This window comes from Peromyscus californicus, unplaced genomic scaffold, assembly GCF_007827085.1.
Source record: "Peromyscus californicus insignis strain IS unplaced genomic scaffold, ASM782708v3 Scaffold_8__1_contigs__length_139910024, whole genome shotgun sequence".
NCBI classification, from domain to species: domain Eukaryota; kingdom Metazoa; phylum Chordata; class Mammalia; order Rodentia; family Cricetidae; genus Peromyscus; species Peromyscus californicus.
Window position 1 is genome coordinate 14,283,538 of NW_026294606.1, and position 20,719 is coordinate 14,304,256.

Sequence of the window (20,719 nt, forward strand, 5' to 3'; positions counted from 1 at the left end):
CTTAATAATATTCTTCCCAGCGGCCCGGAACAGAAACTATAAACGGTGAGATTTTTGGGAAATGAATCTAAGTACACTGAGCTCTTTGTCTGTCTACCTTATTCCTCTGGGATAAAATCCTATCTATACAGCTTCAGTTCTGTTCTCATGTCTAGCTCCTTTCTTGCCTGATTTCTCTCTATATTTATCTACTGTCCCCTCTAAGTTCTATCTTAATTCTCTCATCTTAATTCTTGCTCATCTAGGTTCTTTTCATCTCATTCTTACCCGTCTAGTACTTCCCCATCTGGCTCTTGTCTTCCATCTTGTCCTCAAGTTCTCTAGTCAAAATCCTCCTTATCCCTCTCAGTTCTCCATCCTCAAGTTCTCTAGGGTATTCAGTTATAAACCCAAGCAATAGCAACCCTCCCCCTCCAGTCATGTCACCAGGCTTGAATTCCTACAGGGTCATAAAGGCAGGTAAGAGTTTTCCTCAGGGAGTGACCATCAGGTTTTCTTTTACAACCCAAAAAGGGAGTGGTAAAGGAGGAGGTCAACTGAGAGCTAGTATCGGTTAGTACATCAAAAAGGGAATTTATGTGCTCAGTCTACATTCTTAGAAGTGGTTAGGTAAGAAGTTAGGAGTCTATAATGTTAGTAAGGCTGTATAAGAAAGGAGGGTCTCACCTTAAATTGCACAAGAAATAAAGCTATCTGCCTGACCTAGGAGACAGGTGTTGTTTCCATAAGGGTGTTACCTTAGTTCAGGAGATCGTTTGGCCTTGGATGCTTGATAGGTATTTTAGATAAATACACTGTTAGGATTTTGGAAGTACATAGCATACAAGAAAATCATTGTAGGAACCAGCTAATATATATACAAAAGCTAAAATATCACCAAGATTTAAGCCATGGCTTGACCTTTGGAAAAGTTTTCGACTTTTCCAAGTAGTAGCTTTTGTGATAGCTGAATTCCATTACATTTTCCTGTGGCTTGCAGCACAAGACAGCAGGATACAACCTGCCAGTAAATTGTAGCAGGGCTGACACTTCAGTCCCCACCCATCTAAAGGTCTGTCAAAACTGATCTCAGATGTCAAGAGCCAGGGAATTGGTATCATTGATAAATTACTTAATATAAGCCATATATCCAGTTTCTATTATTTATCCTAGTCTGGTGGTATACATAATGAGTTCCAGATCTGCTAGTCTACATAGTAAGACCTTGTCTAAAAAGACAATTCTAAAAATCAAGGCCAAGGGATACAGTCCTAATAAAAATAAATATACACATAAAGTTGTAGGTGGATGTTTCTTTCCCACTTGCCAGTTCCCAAGTAACCAACACAGAGACTTAATAGTAATTATAAATGCTTGTCCAATAGCTCAGGCTTATTACTAACTAGTTCTTACATTTTAAGTTAACCCATATTCCTTATTTTATGCTCTGCCACGTGGTGGTACCTTTATTAACATGGCATGTTCATCTCCTGCTCCCCCTGCATCTGGCTGGCAACTCCTCTGACTCTGCCCTTCTTCATCTGCAGGGCAGCTACCCACCAACGCCACAGTTTCCCAGAGTCTTCTTGAGTGAGAGCAGCAGGAAATATTAGGTAGAAGGATTTAGAGTGTGGAGATAAACAGATAGAAAACACAGGATAGCCCCAAGAGGACCTGGAACCTATTCCAACGGGCCCTGACTATCTCTGCCTCAGGGTTTTTATAGAGACGCCAAGGGGTGGAGCAAAAGACCTCCTCCCCCAGCACAGCCAAGTGCAGACCATCTCAGACACCTGCACTCAGGCCCGTGGTCCAATCATCCTCTCTATGCGTACCTGCTGGGTAAAGCCACGAGGAACATGAAAACGGGCTCTCACAGGTCCCTCTTTCTTAATATATAAAAAAATTAACTCGTTATTAAGAGCTCACAGCAATCTCCATAGCCTTTACACCTCCCACTATGTGAGTAAAGGATGATAAAGATGGTATTCTTTTTTGGATTGGGTCCAAGGTGACTACAGCAGTCTTAGCTGCATCCAGCCCTTTCTAAACCAAAAACTCTTAATGCAATTGCAAACTTAAAGAATCCCTTATTTCATCATTACCAGTAACAGGTTAACATAAATATTGGTATACATAGTTACAATTCTCTCAATCTTACACCTCAAAGCAAATTCTTAACAGAACTATTTGAATTAACATAAATGGTGCTATATATAGTTAAAATTTTCTCAGTCTTACAACTTAAGCTCTTAATAGAACTATTTGAATTTCTTGCTAATAGAACATAGGAAAAACTTCTGACGTTTTCACATCAAACAAATATTTAACTTCACAAAACCAGAGTGCATTAATATCAATAGGTTAACAAAATAATTTCTGCAAACATACATTCAGCCTTAATTCACTTATAACTCCTCCTTTTTTTAATAATTTTTTAAAACAAAATCTCGAACCTAGTTAGAAAAACCCAAACTTACACAATCCCTACAAACCCATATTGAAAACCAATATTCTCTAACCATTGACACTTTGAAAACTTTTAGCAAAACATCCAAAAGCAGTTTCTTAATAAAACTCCTTTACACTTTAATCTCTTAGTATACCCATTTACATTTCTTACTAGCAAAACATAACATTAATCCACTCAAATAACAATATTTTTAAAATTAAATAGACTAAGGAATATTAGTTCTCCCTTTTCTTTTTAATTTTTTTAAACAAAATCTCAAGCCTAGTTAGAAAACCCAAACTTTTCCATTTAAACAGTTTCATTTGTAACACAAAACCAGTTCCATAAGTAATTCCATTCTTACATTAACAGCTCCATAAAGTGGTTCTATTATTAACACAAAACAATTCATGAATAACCAGTTAATAAAGCATATATGCTTACACAAAACTGCATCTTGAGTCTAGGTAGAAAAAATAAATTTCTCCATTTAAACAGTTCCATTTTTAACACAATTCCATAAAACATAGTTCATAAGTCATCACCGTTGATAGAGTCTATATGCATAAGTAAATTCAAAATTGTCTCATTGCAATGAAATCACTCATGTCCAATTCATTTCTTAAGTCCCAAAATTCAAATAATAAATTCTGGTACTAGCCTTCCAAACATGAAGAAATCCATAACAAAAACCTTTTTGTAGTTTTATCTCATTTTCTTAAGTTCAAAAAAAAAGTAAATTCTGGTATCAGACTTTCACTTCCAAATATGAAGAGACATTTTACAACCAAAACTTTTTGCAGTTAACAATTTTAGTTCAAACAAGCATCTCTGCAACTTTCGTTCTCAAGCCAGAGCTTTTTAGTTACAGTAATACTTTAAACTGCACCGTTTTTGCTGTTAGCTCAGGTTTTTCTGTGATGCGTTGATTTTCCAATGGGTCTCAGCTGTGGATGCATTGTTGTGCTGGTTCTGGCATCCGTCATTCTTAGCTTCTTAGCAGCTTCTGGAGCTTTTGAAGCCACTCAGACTGCCTTTTTGTAGTCTACTAGGACACTAACTTCTGTGTCTCAGGTTCTTTCACCATATACATTAAGCGTAGACTCACACTCAACAAATACATTTTTTCACAAACTCACATTCAAGGTATTTTGACTCACATGCAAACATTTATACTCTTTTACAAACACATATAACATATGCTTATTTATACTTCTTAAGGAAATTATAAGACTACTTTAGCAAACATATTTCTTATTTACTTCTTAAATTCTTTTACAACTAGCATCTTTACTTATTTACTTCTTATATTCATTCTATATTCTTATTTAAACTTACATTACAACTAGCATCTTTACTTTTTACAAGCTTATTACTACATGTCTTAGGACTACCATAAGCTTATATTCTTAAAGAAATTCTACAGATCTATTTTACAAACTTATATACTTATTTAGACTTAGATCTTTACTTCTTACAAGCTTATTTCCTTTAGCATATATCTAACTTAGCAAACACCTAAAGATTTCTTAACACTTAGAGATTTAACATTTTCTAACAAGACAGAATAATTTTCTACTTTTTACTCTTAATTATCATCACTATCTCTATTAGAAAGATTCTCTTAACTAGACAGGAAGTACACACATCATTTCTAAAGTTCTGAGGTTATTCTGAAAGTTCTTGATAGATTGAAATGAGTGTAATTCTTTAATAGCTCTCTCAACTCTGGGATTTAGAAAGTGTTGCTAAACAGTACCTTATGCATTTCAGATATTTTACAAAAACTCTATTAAGAGCTATCTGTTTACAGCAAACCCAAAAAGAAACAAAAAAGAAAAACCTGTAAGGAATATTCTGTTTCTGAATTGCTTAGCTAGTCATTCCATACCAGTCAGTTTCCCATCAGAAGATAGTTGTCTAAATTGGAGTGGGGTTCTAGACCTGCAGCTTTCAGCAGGCCTGAAAACATTGCTGAAACTTAGTTACAATTGTCTCAAACTCCTCAGCAGTCTGGAAGCCTCTTTATACTCCTACTGTCCCCAGACTGCATGATGGAACCTTAATATCAAGAGCATTGTTTTAGCTGCTTTTCATACTCAAACTCTGATACAATTTTCCCCCTTCTTAATTTTTTAAAGCTGTGTTTACCTTGAGTTCTTTAACCATGCTGATGTTTCTGATAGATTTTTATTAGCCCAATATTTTCACCAAAACTGCTACTATTTAAAGGAGTCAAGAACATAGACTTCTTTCATGAAACATAACCTTCATTAGCTTACTCTGAGAAAAAGCATTTTCATCATTTCACTTCATTAGCTTTAACCCCTGATGTTGTGATTGCTAGCAGTTGTGATATTTAGCATTGACTTTTTTTTTTAATAAGGAAGTTTCAGGTGTGAAGCAACTCTATTTCCTAAGACAGCTAGGTTTTCTGAAGTTTGTTTCCCATCTATAAAGCAGCCATTTCTTTTTGAATGCCTGTTTCCTTGTCTCCTTACTAGATTTGCAAAGGAATCACTCATTGCAGGCTGTTTGTTCAAGAGGTACAGAACTTTTTTAATCTCCCATAAGTTTCTTCATATCTAAAACAACGTTCATTGTATAAACTGCTTTCCCTTGTTTTAAGAATTTTTTTGTTTGTTTTTTCGAGACAGGGTTTCTCTGTGTAGCTTTGCGCCTTTCCTGGAACTCGCTTTGTAGACCAGGCTGGCCTCGAACTCACAGAGATCCGCCTGCCTCTGCCTCCCAAGTGCTGGGATTAAAGGCGTGCGCCACCACCGCCCGGCTATTTTAAGAATTTTAAAGTGGCTTGTTTGCTCTTATAGGTAGTTTTTTGTCTGATCTGAGTTCAAGAGGTAAGATTAAGCTTTCTAGCATTGCTTTGAGAAGCAGCTTCATTATGAGCTGAAAAGTTTTTGTACAGTATCGCCATCTTTAGCTGAAAAACTACATTTCCCAGAATGCATTTCTCCATCAGCTCACTGTTACAGGCTAGCTAATGGACTCCATTTCCCATAGTTCTTTTTGGGTCTGGGAATCAACTTCCGGCTTTCTTTCACTGGGCTTACTTTCAAAGTTTTTGCCCGGGAGGTCTGATCCAAACGTTTTATGTTTTCAATTACGGGACATCGAGAGATTTCAGTTCTGAGCTGGCTTCAGCAGATGTCTCTTCTTTATTGGACACTGGCCCGATCAGAACCGCACCTGCCCCGTTAGCATGTATTGAGGTGGGCATCCCTTTTGCCAACTTCCCTTGGGGCTTGTGTTTGCCTTTGCCAGTCAGTGAAAAACACAGTATTTACAGAAAGTCCTTCAGAGACTTTCTCCCACGGATAGATCTTTATCTCATTTTGCTTGTGTCCCCCCCATTGCAGAGATTCAGATATCTCAGGCAGCTCTGCTCCTCTGCTAGCTTCCTTTGGAGATAAGGGATCCTCCACCCCCCGAATCTGCCTCAAACTCTAGCAGCTTTCTGGGGAGGAATCTGCCCCTTCTCCATTTCTTCTGAGAGTCTTTCTCCCTGACAGTTCCCCATTTGGTCTCAGTTTATCCCCTCTGCCCCAGAAATAGTTTCCCAATGCCACAGTGCCAGCTTTTCTGCTTCTGAAGGTAGGGGCTTTAGTCCGTCTCTATTTTCAGGGTCTGTGTGGTTTGTGTACAGACTGAAAATCAAGCTTCTGCTTTTTTCTTTTTGGTTTTGCGAGGCAGGGTTTCTCTGTGTAGCTTTGCACCTTTCCTGGGACTCGCTTTGGTCCCCAGGCTGGCCTCAAACTCACAGAGATCCGCCTGGCTCTGCCTCCCTAGTGCTGGGATTAAAGGCGTGCGCCACCGCTGCCTGGCTGCTTCTGCTTTTCTAACAAGGGAAGTTTTTGTTCCCTAAGCTAGCATTAGGGCAGGAGTTTTGCTTCATCAGGCCTTTCACCTGACCCAGTCCCTCAGTGGGTTGTTTGTCCTTGTGTTTACAGATAAAGTACACTCCCTCATCACACGGGAATCAGTTGAAACAAAGCTTTACTCCTGGATAGTTCTGTTCTGCCCTGGCTGGGCTCTTTCCCCAGACAGCGTTCCTGACTCAGCAGCCCAACTGCAGATGCAGTTTGGCTTTACTGCTTTCCCAGAAAGGTCCTTTCTCTGATAGGAAAGCTTTTCTCCGATTTCTTTTTGCAGCTGTGGAGGCTGCGTAGTCCCACCTAACAACCCAGGACTTGCAGGAGAGCGGGCAACTGTGCTGTTCCCGCCGGCTTTAGCAGTGTTGGTTCAAACATTGTTCCTAACCAGGGTCCTCAGCCAAGCAGACAGAAACTAGTCCCTCAGGCAACTCCACTAAAAGCCAGAATACTGGACATAGCCCACCTTCTCTCCCCACTGGGAGGGAAGCTGTAATGTACTTGGTGTGGGGTGGAGCCACAGGGGCAAATCCAATAACTGTCTAGTCTGTTTCAAGTTGCTTTGGTTTTGTGCTTACCAGGGTTACTACAACCTCCCAACTGGCCTTGAACTTAGATCTGAGTGCGAGTTAAAGGTATATGCTACCATAGTCCCCCACACTATTAAGTTAGCTTCTCTGCAGGAGAATCAAGGCCTGGGGCTTCCTATAAGATACTGGTGGCACTTTAAACTGTAGGTTTTTCAGAGCAAGCCTCAAACTCAAACACACACACACACACACAATTGTGTGTGTCATGATGTGTATGTGATGGCCACAGGCAACTTGTGGGGCCAGTTCTCTCTTCCCACCATGTAGGTCCCAGGGATGGAACTCAGATTATCAGTCTTAGCTTGCTGGCCTAGAGTGAGACACTTTTAATTGTAACCTCTGGTGTCCATGTTTTTGTTCTCTGGTGCAATGGGCAGTACAAAGCCACTCTTTTCCAGTTAAAAGGAATGTGTCCTTAGCCAGGTGGTGGTAGCTCACCCCTTTAATCCTAGCACTTGGGAGGCAGAAGCAGGCAGACAGATCTCTGTGAGTTCCAGACCAGCCTGGTCTACAGAGTGAGTTCCTGGACAGCTGGATCTATACAGAGAAATTCTGTCAGGTGGGGGTGGATGACACATTTCAAGTTTCATTAAACTATGGGAGAATAAATTACTTCCAATACAGTATCTGAGAGAGTGTTTACTGTTTTGATTTAATCAAACTTAAAATATCTCATCAAATAACCCAGGAAAATCCAGGTAGCAGAAATATATAACATGTCTATTTCTTCACAAGGTCTCAAATCAGTTTACAAGGCCATAAAATGATATACATATACACATGTATATATTATGCCATTTAAGCCACTCCTACTTCCTGTACTAAAGAACTCAAGTATAGAAATAAGCTTTGTGGTACTGAGGTAACAGTAGGACCCTCTAACATGACTGCATAGGTGTTTAAGGTTAAATGTGAACATGATGAGAGGTCTCAAGTCAGTCAATCCCATTTGAACTGTGGGTTCAAAGCAGCATGTTAGACATGTGCCCAAAGGAAATACCTTCACTGAGCCCGTGTGTGTGTGTGTGTATGTGTGTGTGTGTGTGTGTGTGTGTGTGTGTGTGTGTGTGTGTGTGTGTGTGTGTGTGTAAGGAGATGGGCAGAAGTCAGGGCAGGGCTGACCGAGGCCACACTGGTAACTATTAGCCATCTGCAGTTGTTGGCAGGACAGAAACATACACAGTCTTCATATTCAAAGTCTTCATTGGAATATCTTCTGTAATTTCTAGAAGAGAAATTTTTCAAAAAGTCAATACTCTGTTGTGAGTGAACATCTAAAAAACTGTTAGCTGTCTATCCTTGGCCCCATCCTAAGGCCATTCTCAACTCTGTCCTTGCTCTAAACCAGACCTTTGGAGGGTCTCTAAACCAATGGCATTTCCTGACAGGGGTATCTTTGTTGTGTACAGTGGGGCTCTGATGACATGTTTATTAGCTTGTCAGCAAGAGGACTCAGGGTGGGTGGTCACACTGTCAAGTGTGTCCACATATTAAACCTCAGCAAAACTCTGGACACCAAGTTCCACCAAGCTTCCCTGGGTGGTGATACTGCCTCGTCAAACTCCTAGGGATTGGAGGAGGTAACACTGGCTGTTCCTCCATGAGGAAAAAATGACTTGATGTCCCTCTTTAGCCAGTCCCTGCCACCCCCTTCTGCCTTTCACACCTCTTTCTCTCGTTAGCTCTAATTGGTATAATAAACAAATTTGTGAGTATAGTGCCTTTCAGTTAGTCTGTGAATCTTTCTAGCAAACTACGGAATTTGAGGGCAGTCTGAGGAAATGCCCGAGGCTGTGTTCGTATCAGAAGTGGGGGTGGTGGCACGTGTGCCCTCCCACCATACATATAATAATGAACACAATTTTAGAATTGTGTTCAAAATCTGTAAACTCAGGCATATCATAGTCAGACTGCAGAACATCCCAGACAAAGGGAAATCCTGAAAGAAGAAGAGTCTGAAAGGATGTCTTGCAAGGATAAGAAAGACAAACCAGCCAAAAATTCAGAGCTCAGCTACAAGGACAGAGGGACATTCTGCTAAGAGCGAGATTCCAGGCAGTGGAGAGGTGTCTGTGGGAAACCTTGAGAAGATAACGTTCCAGATCTTCACGTGTTACGTGGCCCCTTGAGGAGATGCATGCAGTATGCCTGATAAACTGAGAAGGGTTGCCATTGACTGGATGTCAGCTAAAGTTCCCATCAGTTCAATTCCTGGAGAAGCTGCTTTTATATTTCAGGTCAAGAAATACAGCAGTTTACCTACAAGTATGCATTTTTAGGTTATTGTCAAAGACATGAGCTATTTTTTTTTCTCCTCGCTTAATTTAAATAACATGGGACCGGGGATTTAACTCAAGTCTTGCACATGCTAAGGAAGTGTTCTACCACTTAGCTACCCCTCACTTAAGTTATTATTACTTTTAATTATATTAATGGCTAATTTCTGGTTAAAGAGCAAAAATAAACAAAACAAGACAAATATACAAAGCTTATTTTCACAGACCCCCTTTGAAGAAGGAAAAGCCTTGGGGACAGCTGCCTCACCCTGTGTTTGAGTCTCGTTCAGGAACAGCTTTAGCTTCCTGCTCCGAAGTCCAAACACCTTGGCTACCTCATACACAAGCCCCTGGTGGCTCAGTCCATTCTGTCCAAGTGGGTTTTCGAGCAGGAGAGTGCCCACAGTTCCCGTTAAACACTCTGGAGGAGAAGGAAGAAAGCAGGTCAGTTCTGGGGAACGTGCATTCCCACAGTGGCGGCAACCGCAGACGGGAGGGCTTTGAAGTGGGTACAGGAGCTTAAGCTGGAGGCGCAGGCTGCGCACAAGTAACCTGCAACAGTTCAGAGAGGCGAGGAGGAGGAGGAGGAGGAGGAATGAGAGAAATGACGTATGAAGGCCAGCCACTGGGGAACTGATTTTCGGTGCCCAGTCAAATGAAGGGATGAGGATTCCAGCAAAAATGTGCACAGTGAGGATTCTGAGATGTTAGGGGAAAAGCAGTGGACTGGGGCTGGAGGTGTCCAAGTTCTCAGGACAGATTCCAGGAAAACAAACAAAAGATCACACTGCAAAGTCAATAGTTCAGGCACGGAGACAACCCGGTTCCACGTAGATGTAATTTCACCTACAGCAGCCTTTGTTTCCTGACTGCCAGGAGGATGATGGTCTCTCCACATGAACATACCGCAAACACCAAACCAACAAAAACAAAACCATTGCATTCCATGAAGAAGCGTGGGAATTGAGACTTTGTTTATTGATATGGGGAGGTAGAGTCTCACAACACAGCCCAGGCTGGCCTTTGAACTTGTAATCTTTCTGCCTCAGCCTCCTGAGTGCTAGGATTACAGGTGGGTGTGCAATACCAAGCCTGGATGGCGACCGTGTGTTGAAGTGGACTGGAAAATCATACCTCAGTCAGAGATCTGAACCTGGAGAGGAGCTTTAATGCCCAGCACTCCACAAGCTGAGTGCCGAGGATGCACATACCTTGTGGCTCTGCATTTAGGAGCTGCAGGTTGATATACTGACATAGAAGAGCGCCAGGGCTGTTGACTGGAGAGGGGGTTGTTCCTGCAGTCACACAGAGTGTCCTCCCACTCAAACTCAGCAAGTCAGTTTGGTTCTGTATTTCTAAAAATAACAAAAATTGTGAAGTCACTTACCTCTTCCTAACTCACTAGTATTCACTTCCAACTTCACTATTATCTATCCTCAGACAGTGATGCTTTCTATTTAATTTGTTCATCAAAGGACATTGCTTTTTCTACAAAGTCAGGCTTTAATGATAACCAGAGAGTAGGAAGCTGTTTTTTTTTGGGGTGGGGGTGGGGGTGGGGAGTTTGGTGGCTAGGATTGAACCCAGGGCCTTCTGCATGCTTGGCACACACTCTACCACTGAGCCCTATACCTCCAGCCCTGCAAATACAGCCTTACAAGTGAGTAATCCAAGTGCTGCAAAACTAAAGAGTAAAATATTTGTTATTTAGCTTCTGTGGGCATGTTGGGGATGGAGATGGGGGTGGGATGTTGCTGGAGCCAAAACTCATGACCTTGTGCTTGCTAGGTAAATGCTGTACCACTGCACTGAACTCCCAACCCCCATAACTTAAAATTCAACACACATTGTTTTCTCCTCTTTCAGTATTTTCCTTATATATTACAGCTCTTCTTAAAATTCTCATCCTATGAGGATCTCAAAATTTACCATGAAAAACTGTATTTGAAAATGATAATTATGGTCAGCAAACAAGTTTTAATAACTTGTGTGTAAAGATGTGAGCTGCTGTGTGTGCTCGTGTGGAGCTCAGAGGCTAACATCAGGAGTCTCCCTTGATTGCTTTTCACTTTGTTTATTGTTAAAAACCCAAGCACCTTTACCCACTGGGTCACCTCACTGGCCCCCACCTTATCTCTGAGACAGGGAGCTCACTGGTTGGACTAAGCTGAGAACCCAGGATCCTACTGCCTCATAGTGTGGGATCTCAGGCGCACTGCTAAAGCAGCTTTTTAGATGGATGCTGGGGATTGGAACCCAGTTCATCACACAAGAGCTTTATTTGATGAGCAACCTCTCCGACCTGAGCTGTATTCTTTAAAATGGATTCTAGGTCTGGATTCAGTAAGGCCCAGGAACTGTCTGATAAACTCACAACTCAGCAGAGAGGGCAAGCCCTGATCTGTCTCAGGCTAACAGGGACAGGGAGGATGAGGACTTCCTGCAAGTCCAGGGTTTCAGCCATACCAAAGAGAGGGACACAGTAGAGCCATGGCAGCAGACATTGCTGACGGACCTCTGTTGCCGCAGAGTGAGGAAAACACAGTGGTTCTGCTGCACAGCTGACGCCAAAGGAAGACCTTACCAAGCCCCCTCAAGCCAATGACAAGACGTCCTCTCCTTCCACACACCTGCTCCACCGTGGAAGACTGACAGCCCTGCATTTTTAACTCCAAATATGCTGGAAACAACGCTCTTTAGCTTTACAAGGTCCAACTTATTATCACCTTTTGGATTCTCCAGAAGCAATACTCCACCTGGAAAGCCACAAAAGTAAGATCTCATTTAGTAGAGGAAAACTTACAATGTTAAATTTGGAAGAAAAGTCAAGAGATGCAAAGGGAGTTCAAGCCCTTTTACAAGCAAACACCACGTTCCTGCTTAGAAGGGGCTTGGCAATCTTAACTGGGTCAAGGAATAAAACCACCAGGTGGTCTGTCCTCATCCTTTTCCAGACTCAAACTTTTGTATTTACAACCCTCACCTTACACTTTGTGCCTTCTGTAAATCCCAAAGTACAGAGTGGTTAAAATACTAATCACTATCTTAAAAAACTACCCTCAAGTGGCCCATGATGCTGACATCCTACAATTAGACTCTACATATTTACTACACTGACTCAAGACCTAGATTTTTATAAATCCTTATAAGCATGAATTTTAGTTAATTTCAAGGGTGTGTATTACCTCATTGTAGTTTTTAAAAATCACTTTATTGTAATGAATTCACAAATAAAAACATTATGTGGCTAGACGTGCTTTTTAATGTTCAGTTCCCTAGTGGGTACAGATAATTAAATATTTTCATGTTTATTTCTATAATTTGTATAGCATCCTAAAAAAATTACCCTATTTCCCAATTGAATGGTGTGTTTACTGTCTGTGAGTTCCTACCCGACTGCGTCTCTACTATTTAACTACCTCGTCTCTCCCCAGGCCAAACTGTATCTTTCCTGTTTAACTATCTCATCTCTCCTGAGTCCGGTGTTACTGGAAAGACTTCCCAGTCTGTATCTTGTTTTCATCCCTTTAGGACAGAGTAAATTTTTAAAAACAATGCAAAGCCTTTCATTTCTGGTAAAGTTCAATGGGCCCATTTTCTCTTTTATAAACTGTTTTAAGTATCAAGATTTTAAAATGATTTGCCCAAATAAAAGGTTTCAAGACTTTCCTTACAAACACTAATATAGTAGAGAACTCTGGCCACCCAAGCAGGTGACCTTAATTTGTTCCCTCTGTTATAAACATTATTTGTGTGTGTGTGTGTGTGTGTGTGTGTGTGTGTGTGTGTGTGTGTGTGTGTGTGTGTGTGTTTATACTCGTGTGGAGGCCAGAGGTCATGACAACCCCATGTAGTGTTCCTTAGATACAATCCACTTTAAAAAAAAAAAAGAAGAAGACAGGGTTTCTCACTGGCCTGGAACTCACAATATAGACCATGCTGGCCAGCCAGTAGGCTCCAGGGATCAGCCTTCCCTGCACACTGGGATCACAAGTGTCACCACACCGGGCCTTTCTATGTGGGCTTTAAGGATCTAATCAGGCTCAGCACTTTACAGACTGCGCTAGCTCTCCTGATAGAAACAGGGCTAGCATTTTAGAAAACAAGCTATAATGTCTGCTGCTGTCTACACTTACATGTGTCTAGATATAATGCCATGTATGTATGTATCTTTTTTAGTTTTTCGAGACAGGGTTTCTCTGTGTAGCTTTGCACCTTTCCTGGAACTCGCTTTGTAGACCAGGCTGGCCTTGAACTCACAGAGATCCACCTGCCTCTGCCTCGCCATGTATTTTTGTACCTCCTGATGGTATTGCACAATTAATTTTTTAAAAGCTTACTTATTTAACTGTCTCAACAACAACAACAAAGCACTGAAGTTTATGTCGCCTCTACTAGGTCACGGAAGGGCAGTGCCCACCACTTCATGTATGTCAAAGACTGACCTGCACTGTCACTGGAATCCTAAAAAGCTGTGAGAGAAGATAGGACTGAAAAGAGACAAAGATACAAAGACAAAGGCTGAAAAACCTAACACATGGGATTACTTTTGTATTTCAGCCGCTATGGCAATGAAACATTCCATCCTGTAGAGAGGTTCTTTGTTAAGATTCAGAAAGTAAACAAAATTTCTAAGTCTCAGGAAGAAAACAATTCACAAGTCCAGGTAGTCCTGAAATTTTCAGGACTCATAAGTCACCCTCCTTTACGTTTATAAACAGTAACAACTGCTGGAGAAAAGCAACTCTCCCACTAGCCTCTGGGATGTAACTCTCCTCATGCTGGGGTGGCTTTTTGGTGACAGTGGCTGCCTTTGGGTTATCCATGCTCCTTACTCCTGTACATAACCCCACTCATCTCCCTGGTTCACTAAGCTAGAGTTGGATGAAATAGTTTCTTTGGTCTGTCACTGGTTCACTCTCTGAAGTAAACAGATGTTTCTTCTCATCTCCCCAGGAAAAGACACAGTTGCCAAACACCCAAACGTACAGATTTGAGAAGCTAAGTGCCATGATCTGAATATTAACGCATCACTTTCACCCCTCCCCAATTTCTGTGTAGAATTTCTAGCTCCAAAAATGATATTAGGAAGCGGGGTTTCTAAGACATCATTAAGGCATGATGTTAGAGCCTTTACGAACAGATGATTGCTGTTATAAAAGACTATAAAATACTCATCCACTGTTACACCACAAAGACACAGCAAGATATAATCTATGTACCAGGAAATGAGCCCTTACCATACACCATAACTGCTGGAGCTTTTACCTCACATTTTCCCTTCTCCAGAACCTTGAGAAATGTTATTTCTATGGTTTTGTTTTCAAGACACTCCAGTATTTGTGGCTACTAATGATCTATTTCCACTCAGCTTTAGATGCCCCGGGATGGTGCAAACAGGAGCTGAAGAGGATGTGGGGTGACCTCTGCTGCCTTCTGCTTTATTTCCTTGGGATAGGGTCTCTCACTGAAGTTGAAACTCGATGTTTTGGCTTGGCTGTCTGGACAGTAAGCTCCTGAGATCTACCTGTCTTTGCGATCCCAATGCTGGGGTTACATGCATACGTAGCTATGCCCTTCCCCATCTTTTCTTTTTTTTTTTTTTTTTTAACATGTGTTCTGGCGATTACAACTCTGGTCCTCAAGTTTACAGAAAAAATACTCTTACCAACTGAACCACCTTCCTATCCCCAACACAGTCCTTTTAGTCATCACCATTATCTATTTTAGCTGACTTTGGTATCACACTGACAGGGAAAGGTAGCACTGCTTAGCTACCTCCAGGTGGGAATGGCTAAGGCAGCGTCCTCTATCAGCCTATATGACATCAAGGGCAGGACTTCTGGCCAAGGGAACTAAGGGAAGGAGTCTTTATTCTCTGCTAGGCTCCCACCAACACCTCCCTGATCAGAAAGAAAATGCTGTGTTATTGCTCAAAATGGGTTCCAGGTTGACACTTCTGTGGTATCTGCCCTCATTACTACCATTTACTCATGAGGGGATCGCCTGCTTTGTTCCAGCCTCCTGGACAACATTGGGCAGAGGGGCTTGCTACTGTCAAGCTGGGATGGAACTGGGTCTGTGCTACTCTATGACACCTGTGGGGATTGGATACCTGAACCTGGCAAAGGAGGAAGCCTAGCTTCGCGCTCCGGTCTATGGTGGGGGGGTTGGTGGAGTAAAATAGTTGCTGGATTTTCTTCCCTGCTGTGTTTGGGTGGAACAGAATGATCACTGTCTAATATTCTTCCTTTACTAGTAAGAATCTCATGCTTGCTTTTACACTCGGGGTGTTAGGCGGGCTCAGCAGGACATAAAAAAGCATGCTGATGCCAACTCACAAGTTCAAGTCTGTCCATAATCCATTATCTGAAGGACTCATTTGGGTGAGAAAACAAAAAGGCCATCTAATTTTACCAATTCTCTTATGACTGCCTTAAAAGTTTCCATAGAATTAACTGCAAAGTAGAAACAATGGTGGAGACACTTGTAATCCCAACACTCAGGAGGCAGAGGAAGAGGATGGGGAGTCCAAGGCTGAGCCACATGGTGCGACCCAGTCTCAAGAGTACATAAGTGAATTCAGTCACACACAGCACAGGGCTCATTTGCACTTACCTTGCTCAGTGCCATTTGCACAAATGTTAAGGTTTATATAAGCACAAGCAGGACCAGGCACACACGATCCTCTGGTGAGTGTGAGTTCCAATTCTGACCCCTTTAACTGAGCAGAGAACACAGGATTAGCAGCAACATGGCTGTGCTGGGCCCCACAGCAAGAACACGGGGCCACTGCTCAGTAAGAAACTCTTCACAGGCAAGAGTACAGCTATAACTCAATCTCCTCACCTGTTCTCTTAAAGATATTGTTTTCTAACTATAAAACGATATATGCTCATTTTTAAAAGTTCAGTAAGTAAGCAATATGCAAAACAGAGAATGGAATAATAATATATCTATGTCACCCAAAAAGACAATGACACTGTTAGTCCCTCTTTATCTTTCCTACATTTATGAATAAGGAAAATATGATTGAATAAATGACATATTTCTGAATTATGGGCCACTATTTTTTTCATATCTTGGTGCCAAATTTTCATAGTAACATCTAAAAGCACTATGTGTAAAGAGGCAATGAATTTGAAAGAGAGCAGGGAGGGGATATGAGAGGGCTTGGAAAGAGGAAAGGGAAGGGGGAAATGATGTAATTATATTAATCTTAAAATAAAATGGTTTTTAAAGAGTATAACCTGTAATAGGAAATGCTATCAAATATATAACCCACTACCAACAAGTTAAATTATTTTCAAGCCAACTGTCACTTATTTTTAATGAAAATTATCAGAATCCACAGTACCCACTCTTCTAGTTCAGACAAGATGGGTCAGCACAGCCATCTTCCTGGCTGCCCTCCCTAAGAGAACTGCCATGAGGCTGCTTCTGCTGTCTTCCTTCCCGTCCTCCTCTCTGGCCTTCCTCTCAGGTCCTACCCAGTACTTCCAAAGCAGTACTACAGTACTGCAGGTGTGATGGCTCCTGTTTGTTCCTGAGAGAGGACTCCACCCTCCCTGCACAAGGTTTCTGAACTATCCAGAAGCAGCAAGCTCCCTGAGCCCGAGCGGCCAAAGCTCTCTGCTTCCTGACCATCGACATAATGCAGCCAGCTGCCTCACAGTAACTCCTGTTACTAGCCCCTCCTCACTATGGCGGACTGCAATTTGAACTAGAAGTTGTTTCTGTTAGAGTATTTTATCACAGCAACAGAAAAGGTAAGACAGTGGGCTACAATTTATCGAGATTTAACTATACAAATGTAGCACGAATCTTAACAGGTCTTATTAATAAAATCAAACCTGAGGCCAATTATTGGGGTGAATGCTAGAAGATCAGAGAAGCAGAACAAGCCACAGCTTCCTCACCTCGCCATTTCCTCAGCTGATCCTGTTTCCTCGGACTGGAAGCCTCTGAGTCCTAATCCAAATGGATCTCAGCTGAACTGCTTCTCGAAAGCCTCAATGCTTAATCAGCCTAGTTTCTGGTTTTCACGCCTTATATACCTTTCTGCTTTCTGCCCTCACTTCCTGGGATTAAAGGCTCACTTTCTGGGATTAAAGGTGTGTGTCACCATGCCTGGCTGTTTCCAATGTGGCTTTGAACTCACAGAGATCCAGACAGATCTCTGCCTTTGGAATGCTAGGATTAAAGGCGTGAGTGCCACCATTTTCTGGCCTCTATATCTAGTGGCTGTTCTGTTCTCTGACCCCACATAAGTTTATTAGGGCACACAATATTTTGAGGAACACAATACCACGACATACAAATATAAAGAAAAATCCAATGTGAAACACTAGTATTTCCACACAACTCAGAACTCACCTGTGTTTGTTCCTGAATAAGGATATTATCTGATGTAGGAACCGGGTATGGTTTCAAGGGAGCTTTGATAGTGGCAAATATGAAGTCAGTGTGGCTTTCAATGACATTGTTCAGGTATCTTCCTTCAGATTTTGCATTATAATAAACTGTTATTTCATCAGTTGGAACCAGATTGCACTAAAATACCATACAGGAAAACATAGAAGAGAAGCGTATTTTGTTCACCAAAGTATCGACTGAGAACAAGTGTATGCTGAGCTGTCAGGAAGGCCATCCCTGCCCACTCTCCTCAGATGATATGTAAGACTGGCATCTGCTGCTCCGTGTTCTTTTACCCACTTTTCTTATGTCTCTTCCGAGTACTTACGTCCCTCATGAGTCCTGAAATGAAAGACTGACTTGGGAACCTACTTGCAAAGCTCTGAACCAGGACATGATGCAAAAATGATGGAATGCCCTCCTCAGACTCTGGACCACATTCCATGAGGCTTGGCTTAGGGAGGAGCACCCATGGGATCCCTCCTAATCAGCTGTTTCCAGCAATAAGAGCTTTCTGACACTCAGACCTAATAGGGGCTCAGTGATACCTTTTCCTCCAGGTACAGAGTTTCTGTACTTCCCTCACCTCTTAAAAATCACCTCTTTCTGTACAAACCCAGCAATTTCTCCTCAGCTCCCAGCCCTCCCATACTGACGTCTATCTTCCTTGGACATTCACTGGCATCTCTGGCTACCTTCTGTAGCAACCAGAGGGTGATCTTTCTGGAAGATAATTCTGTGGAAACCCAATGGAACTGAAGGATGGATGGGCTAAAAAAGCCCCTGGACAGAGAAAGTGAGTGGTACCCAGACTGGGAGCGGGTAGGGAAGGAGGGTGGAGCCTGACTTTCCTGCAGAGTACAGTCAGAAGGGACTATGGATTAATGAATCATTATCATCAGTTGATAACTCTGGTTTACACTGCCTGCCTTGTCTGTCTTCCCCAACATCCAAAATGAAGCCAGAACAAACCCAAAATTACAGCTTGTTTCTAAAGAGACAAACTGACCTTCTTGCGAAGTTTCTGGATGCGATTGATGACTTCCCGAGCCATGCCTTCATCCACCATTGACTGGTCAGGTGTGACATCCAAGAGAACTAAAGCCTATACACAGAAGGAGCAGTGTGCATGACAATGAGATAAGGTCATTTTCTTCAAGCCTGGTGAAACAGAGCTAGGGCTGGCAGGCAGGGCGGTGTCCCAGAGTGTGATCCCTGGAACCAACATGGTGGAAGGACGGAACTGATTCCTGTAAGCTGTCCTCTGACCTCTACACACGCTGTGGCACCTGTATTCACCTATGCCTACAAGACTAAGAAATAAATGTTTAAAAAAGACAAAGTCTTTTAAAAAGCTTAGTGAAACTAAATTCTGGGGCTGGAGAGATGGCTCAGGACTTGATCAGGACTCAGGTTCCGTTTCCAGCACCCACACGAGAGTCACAACCTTTTATAATTCAAGTTCCAGGGGATGCCAACATTTTCCTCTGACCTCTGTGGGCAGCAGGCGTGCACATGCACACATGCATATATGCAGGTAAAATGTTCATAAACAGAAAATAATTCTAAAAAACCCAAAACAACGACAGAAAACCCCATTAAATTCTGTAAAGTCTATAATCCAACATCATTTAGTCATTTAGCAAACGAAGTTAAGTTAAATTAGCTTATCATTCCAGCTCTTAGAAGGATGTAGCTTCTTTTCTTTTGGGATGCTGTTCACAGGAAATGCCCCAAGAATCCTCAGACCAATTTCATTTTATCACATGAAGAGATGGTCTTTTGCCCACCTAATAAACACAACTCTTCTAATACCTATGATCCCTGATCAGAATGCTCCTGAAGCAGCAAACTTTCCACACCATAGCGTGGAGCAAAGGACTCACGCAGCCAATCCAAGCAATGCTCTCATCCTATGGCTTTCTGGTCCTTTAGTTTCAGTATGACTGAAGACAGAAATCCTTAAATGGACCATGGCATTTTCTTTATATGATTACGTTTAAACTCATGTTTAAATACAAGTTTTCTACAACTTTACCTTTCACTCGGGTATTCTGAAAGTTGTTGATTAGGGATCTAAGCATAATGACAACATAACCTCTCATTTTAAAAAGATTTATTACTTTTCTTAGTGTGTATGTGTGAGAGCCTACATGAGCTTACATACAACACATGTATGATGACGTCTGATGAGGCCAGAGAACATCAGATCCCCTAGAATCAGTGACAGGTAGTTGTGAACCCCCGATGTGGGTTCTAGAACCAAACCCAGGTCCTTTGCAAGAGGAGTAGGCACTCTTATCTGCCGAGCCGTCTCTCCAGTCCTCACTTTCTCCTTTCTATTCAGTCTAGGATCATAGTCCACGGAACGGTACCACCCAGTAAGGGGGGGGCTCTTTCTACCTCAATGAACCTCATCTAGACTATCCCTCACAGACACGCCCAGACGCTTGTCTCTTTAGTGACTCTAGCTGTTGCCATGTCAACCCTGCTGAAGACAATGTGGTCTCCTGATGCTCCTGAGTTTCTTGGCTCAGCTCACGTGTTGTGGGTTGTCATAGCGCTGCAGTGACTGACGTGAGCTTCCTATCCATTTCAAGCTGTACCTCCTATGCCTTTGACAAATGAGGCAAGTTTCTTCTCTGACTTTACTCAAAGATAAATCAGCAGATTAGCAGGATCTGAGTTCAATTCCCAGCACCCATGTGAGGTGGCTCACAACTGTCTGTAAGTCTAGCTCCTGGGGGGTGATGCCTCTGGCTCCCACAGCACCTGCATTCATGTGCACATACCCACACAGTATACATAATTAAGAATACAACTTCCTGATTCTTTACTGTGTGACCAGGTGGTGGTAGGAAGATATTTCTAGGGCTATACCTTCCTACCATGATGGACTATAGCTCCTCAAACTTTAAGCTGAAACAAACACTCTGATCAGGTATTTTTTTAACCATAGCAATAAAATAGTAACCAATGCACCTTCCCACTCTAACGCTTCTCAGCCTGCCTTGTGCCTACCTTGTGTGGTGGGGAGGCTTTCAGAGATGTTCCTCTACTGCTTCTGGCCTGTGTCATGCCCAGCAATGGGACCTAGGAATAGCTCTGATCCAGACT

At 42.1% G+C, this 20,719-nt stretch overlaps 1 protein-coding gene across 2 annotated transcripts in view; it reads right to left on the reverse strand.

Annotated features, from left to right (window-relative positions):
- Nucleotides 1-7,539: 7,539 nt before the first annotated feature.
- Iars1 (isoleucyl-tRNA synthetase 1) overlaps nucleotides 7,540-20,719 on the reverse strand; it is a 49,276-nt gene continuing 36,096 nt past the window's right edge. For both annotated transcript variants that reach the window (XM_052727524.1, XM_052727525.1), the window contains exons 28-34: nucleotides 18,612-18,707; nucleotides 17,564-17,740; nucleotides 15,806-15,911; nucleotides 11,818-11,943; nucleotides 10,399-10,542; nucleotides 9,456-9,608; nucleotides 7,540-8,136 (exon numbers count right to left, since the gene is read on the reverse strand). In XM_052727524.1, the coding sequence (XP_052583484.1) occupies nucleotides 8,054-8,136; nucleotides 9,456-9,608; nucleotides 10,399-10,542; nucleotides 11,818-11,943; nucleotides 15,806-15,911; nucleotides 17,564-17,740; nucleotides 18,612-18,707 (885 nt within the window). In that variant the 3' untranslated portion in view covers nucleotides 7,540-8,053. The remainder of the gene's footprint in view (nucleotides 8,137-9,455; nucleotides 9,609-10,398; nucleotides 10,543-11,817; nucleotides 11,944-15,805; nucleotides 15,912-17,563; nucleotides 17,741-18,611; nucleotides 18,708-20,719) is intronic.